Source organism: Trichechus manatus, unplaced genomic scaffold (genome assembly GCF_000243295.1).
Source record: "Trichechus manatus latirostris isolate Lorelei unplaced genomic scaffold, TriManLat1.0 scaffold00110, whole genome shotgun sequence".
Lineage (NCBI taxonomy): Eukaryota > Metazoa > Chordata > Mammalia > Sirenia > Trichechidae > Trichechus > Trichechus manatus.
Window position 1 is genome coordinate 4,869,440 of NW_004444046.1, and position 6,000 is coordinate 4,875,439.

At 36.2% G+C, this 6,000-nt stretch overlaps 1 protein-coding gene across 11 annotated transcripts in view; it reads right to left on the reverse strand.

Moving 5' to 3' along the window:
- Positions 1-6,000, reverse strand: part of PHC3 (polyhomeotic homolog 3) — an 89,237-nt gene that overhangs the window by 78,628 nt on the left and 4,609 nt on the right. For 10 of the 11 annotated variants that reach the window (XR_002825182.1, XM_023737898.1, XM_023737895.1 and 7 more), the window contains one exon: positions 2,045-2,200. Coding sequence is in view for 10 of the 11 variants with exons in the window: in XM_023737898.1 (XP_023593666.1) it covers positions 2,045-2,200 (156 nt within the window). In the remaining variant the exon portion in view is untranslated. The remainder of the gene's footprint in view (positions 1-2,044; positions 2,201-6,000) is intronic. The other variant, XM_023737896.1, reaches the window with a different exon arrangement.

The window sequence follows — 6,000 nt, forward strand, 5'->3', positions numbered from 1 at the left end:
TGTTATTTAAAATTACACTACCAAGAAGAAACCACAGCTGAGGATCTGTTAATAACAGAAATAAGCCTTTTTCAGTGTTAGTCACTAGAAATTCTAGATGAATCTACTGAGGAGATTTAAGATTGAATCTCACATACAGTTTTATTTAAATGATAGTATAATAATAAAGAAAATAACTCTTTTAATATTTAATCATAAAATCATCCTGTTAGCAGCAGGAATAGTATGACTGGATTTTAGAAAGATGCATATATATATATATATATACTTACAAGTAAAGAATTTCTGGAGGACAACTATTGGTCTCTACTCATCCAGAACAAAAGAGAAAGGAGGAAACTGAAGACTCAGAGAAGAAAGCAGTCTACAGGACTAACAGACTATACAAACCATGGCCTCCTCTATCCTAAGACCCGAAGAACTAAATGGTGCCCAGCCACCACTATCGACTGTTCTGATTAGGGCCACAATTAAATGGATCCTGATAGAAGGGAGAAAAACATGGAACAGAACTCAAATTCTTAAAAAGTCCAGACTTACTGGACCGGTTGAGAGTAAAGAACTCCCTGAGACTATTGCCCTGAGATACTCTTTAAATTTGAAACTGAAATTATCCCTTGAGGTCACCTTTTAGCAAAATAACAGATTGGCTCATAAAATAAAGAATATTATCAGTGAGTAATGAGCTGCTTTAAAAAATCATCTATATGAGACTAAACAGTCAAAAATTACTCTAAAGCAAAGATAAGAAGGTAAGGGGGCATGGAGACTAGAGTAGTATAAATGGTACAGCCAGACCTGAATGAATAAGAATGATTAACACATTGTGAAAAACGTAACCAAGATGACTGAATAATTTGTGTAGAAACTGTTAAATGGGAACCTAATCTGCTGTGTAAACTTTCACCTTCAACACAATAAAATATTATTTAAAAAAATTTTTTTTTTCTTGAGGAATACATATTAAATGGAGTCCCTGGGTGGGGCAAACTGTTAACCACTCAACTACTAGCCAAGAGGTGGGCAGTTCAAACCCACCCAGAGGCGCTTCGCAAGAAAGGCCTGGCAATCTGCTTCTGAAAGGTCACAGACTTGAAAACCCTATGCAGCAGTCCTACTGTGCACACGTGGGGCCGCCATGAGTCAGAATCAACTCAATGGCAACTAACAACAACAACAGATATTAAGCTATTACAGTGACCACCTTACAAAAGTGGGAAACAGCAGTGGGTATGGAAAAGGAATACCTTTACTTTATTTGCCTCTTATAAACAATTTTATACTGTATGATATTTTTAATGAGTACAAACTATTTATATAATAAAAAATCTTGTTTTTTTGTTCAAATGTAAATATAATTCATGTAACCTTGACTATTCACTATCGTTTCTAGAATTTTATACACAAAGTTATGCCATACCATAGCATTTCTGCAATGTAGATAAAAAGCAGTGGGACAGAATCTAGCAACAGGGTAATTTACAAAACATTATTTTTTTCCAAATTAACTTCTATTTGATGCCTACTAATACATTTCCTTAAGGAAAAATAATCACAGGGTATCTGAGAACTCTGAAATCATATCCACTGTACACCCTCTCCTCACTTATCAACATGGTTAGGTTCCAAAGACCAGGTCGTTATGGAAATCAGCATTATGCAAAAATGGAGGATGATCACATTACATCACAAAACGGAGGTAACAACATGATTACATAACTGCCAAGTCACCTCATTACATAACTGCTGAATTATATCATTACATACTGCCAAACCACTGAGAATCATGGCCTAGCCAAGCTGACACATAACCTTAACTACCAAAGCCAGCGTTACTCTCACATCACATCTCAGCGTACGTTACTGCCAAGCGTACATCGTTAATGCACAAGATAGTTGGACAGTAGATTTTTTACTACTGTTGTTATGCAAAATGTCAGATAATGAGCTAGTCTATAAATGAGGAGGTGTATTTATTTTCAGTAATCATCTGCTGATAATTTAAGCTTTGATCTTCTAAAGTCTTAATTTATATCAGTCTCACCTGAACAGCTGCAAGGCTCTGAAGCTGGGAGCTGCTTAAATGCTGCTGCTGAAGAGCTGCGGTGTGCAACATCAAGTGCTGCTGTTGGGCTGCATACATCTGCTGAAGGTACTGAGCAGCTGAGCTGGGGGGGCGATGCAATGCCTGTTGAATTACCTGTGATAAGTCAATTGAACCAATGTCAAACCATAGTCTTAACCTTAATCTTAACCATAAAATAAAGTATAAAAAAAAAGGCGGCAGTTTAATGTTTCACTGCATTGGTAATATCACATTTCATCAAGTTTATTAACATAGTTCTCTCCTAGTTATGTATCCCCAGGATTCACTAATTTGTTCAAATTAAAATTATCCAGTAGAGGCAATCGGCAAAAGAAGAAACGGCCAGTAAGTATTTGAAAAGATCTTCAATCTCAGTAGTAAAGACAAATTAAAACAAGATACTATTTTCCATCTTTCAGATGAATAAATATTTGAAAGACTACTACTAATAACTGGGGAAACAGATATCCTCAAATGCTGTTAATAAGAACGTAGGTCCTCCAAGGTCAAGAAAGAAGGGAGAGTGTTGACATGTCGTGGGGTTGTTAACCAACGTCATAAAATAATATGTGTACTGACTGTTTAATGAAAAACTATTTGTTCTGTAAACCTTCACCTAAAGTACAATAAAAAAAAAAAAGTTTAAAAAAAAGAATGTAAACTGGTATAACCTTTTGTATACAACTTGGAAGAATTCAGAGCTTGGGTGTAAACAGGAATACCTTTATCATATAGCATTTACAAACAATAATGTAGGTGAGAACTGTCCAATGTAACAGCCAATATCCACATATGTCTACTGAGCACTAAGCACTTAAAATGTGGCTAGAACAATTAAGGAACTGAATTTTTAATTTTATTGAATTTTAATTAATTTTAATTTTCACGTAAACAGCCACATGTAGCTAGTGGTTACTATTTTGGACAATGCAGACAATAAATACATCTGTATTTATTAACAGAAAAAATGTTCCCAAATAAATCATTAGGTGAAAAAATCAAGTTACTAAATAGTGTATAGAGTAAGATTCCACTTTTATATGAAAATATTTGAAAGAATATTCAGGAAAACATTAAAAGACCGCTGATAGGTGGCTAGATTAGAGGTGATTTTTACGTTCTGGTTTGTATTTTTCTACAAACGTCTGAAAATCTTAAAATGAGTAGGTATTATACTAATAATTACATAAAATTATAAAGCTATTTCTTAATTACTAAATAATTACTTTTTAAAATGTTAAGATTCTCAGATTCCTTGTTTCAATTGTTTCAACATGGAAACCATTCTTACTAAAGAAATGCTCCTGAAGAAGTGCTAATTACTGTGAATATTTATTAGCAAAACGTAAAATCTGAGCCTGAAAGTTCACTCAAAAAGTCAAGTATTCTAATAAGAACAGAGAAAAATTCTTTATCTGTCCAAAACGAAGTCACACTACTCCAGTCCTCTGCAACCACATCCCAGTCATATCATGCCCAACTGAGACTCTGAAACACAACACAGAACCCTAACCTTAGTATCAAACCAGAGAACCCCAGTAAGTTTTCAAAGACCTAAGGGAGTAATACAGCATAACCCTACTGTGTGTGGGTTCAAGTCCTGAACCACAAAGCCATGAATCCCTTTATCCAAATTCCAAGAAAAGTCTGTTTTCTTGTGTTATTATTTACTTTCACGTGTTCATAGCTCATTTCTTTATCCAACTACAGACTCCTAAACCTGCTACAAACTCCTGTCAGAAAAATCAATGTAGGCTTTTGACCCCTATTTGCAAGGGAGTATAGGTCAGCACTGAGTGATTGCGAATTACAATAATAAGTCTTTCTGGTCAGATAAATCTATATATGTTCTTCTAATTCCATAACAAAATTCTAAAATCAAACTGAAATAATAAATAAGCTATTTGACACAAATTTTTGTCAGAATATAATCATTTTTTCTGTTGTCAGCATAGTCTTTCATTAGCATGCAATGTTCTACTCACAGGAAGTGATATTCTTTTTAAGTACAAGTAAAAGGTACAGCACATTGTTCTTATTTTGTTCCTCTAAAGGAACAAGGAGGGCAGGGAAACTAGATAATTTACAGGGCTGAAAAAGAAGGCTAAAAGATTAAAGAACAACTTAGGTAATTCAATAAATACTGATTTGATTGCATTTTAGGGGAAGCAACTGATCTTAGAGGAACCAGAGTTAGTGCTATTTGTGAGATATAGCTATAGCTATGCCTATATAGCTCCAGTAACACTTTATTTTTTACTAACGCATTCAGCTTAAGAAAAAAAAAATTAGAAAACAAAATGGCATATTAAAATACCACATCAGCTATATGCTCAAAGATCTGGATAATTTTCCCCACAGCTCTTGTCTCAGAGAAAAATGAAGGACATTAGAAGCACACTCTGCATTTCAGCTTGAATTTCTGCTGAACTGGCTGGCTCTCCAACAGTTCTGATTCCACACTAGAGTGACTTCAGAAAATTACATCCTAAACCATAGAACAGTTAAATAGAATACTGGGACAGGCACTCTTGAAAGCAAGAGGTGGGATTACATAGCAAACAGGGAAGCTGTTTTCAGGGTACAGTGCAATTTTGAGGACTCTAGAAAAATCCAACGCAAAAACCCATTGCCGCCGAGTCAATTCCGACTCATAGCGACCCTACAGGACAAAGTAGAATTGCCCCATAGAGTTTCCAAAGAGCGCCTGGTGGATTCTAACTGCTGACCTTTTGGTCGGCAGCCAAATGATTAATCACTGTACCACGATGGCTTCGATTCTAGAGAAAGCAGGTATAAAGAAAAGAACAAGAGTAGTTAAAGGCACAAACTCTGGAGTCAGAGCATGTACTAGCTATGTGAGTTTGGGAAAGTTACTTAGCCTATTTAAAAATCAATTTTCCCATTTCTAAAAAGGAAATAATGATAATATCTACTTCCTAGAGGTATGGTGAGGATTAACTGAGATAATCCAGGTAAAGCACTTATCAAATGCTTGGCACATAGCAATTATTCAATAAATATTAGCAATTATTATTTATCAGGTATCTATAATGCATCCTATACAGTTCTAGATACTTCATTTAATCCTCATAGGAACTAATGAAGTAGGTGGTCTCCTCCTCATTTTAGTTTCCTAAGACTCAAGGAGATTATGCCTCTCACCTAAGGCTACACAGCTACTGCAATTCCAGTAAAGGGCATATCAGACTGCAATACCCAGACTCTTTATATAATACCATATTGCCTCAACCTCCATTATTATAAAGGTTAACTTCGTAAACTTTCACAACTAAATGAAAAGCCTCAGACTTTTCCAAGTTAAATATTCCCTTCCCCTTCGGCACCTAAGAGCTTTAGAACAGCTCCTCCTGCTTAAGTTTCTCAGCCACCAGGGATTAAAATGAACCTCTTAATGCATCTACAGACCTAACCAGATCTTCCTAAGCCTATTATTTTGGGTTCAAATATGTGTGCCTAAAACAGTCCAGGAAAACCTAGAGCCATCATGCATGTTGGGGCTCTAGGCTGAATGTTCCCACATCTTAGCAGAACCTTGACACTTTCTGTCTTAGTCATCTAGCGCTGCCATAACACAAATACCACAAGTGGATGGTTTTAACGAGAGAAGTTTATTTCCTCACAGTCAAAGTAGGCTAAAAGTCCAAATCCAGAGCGTCAGCTCCAGGGGAAGGCTTTTTCTCTCTGTTGGCCTTCTCATCAATGTTCCCCCAGACTAGGAGCTGCTCGGCGCAGGGACCCCAGTCTAAAGGGCACGCTCTGCTCCCGGCACTGCTTTCTTGATGGTATGAGGTCCCCCTCTCTCACTGCTCACTTCTGTCTTTTATATCTCAAGAGATTGCCTCAGGACACAATCCAGTCTTGTAGATCAGGTCCTGCCTTACTAACACAAC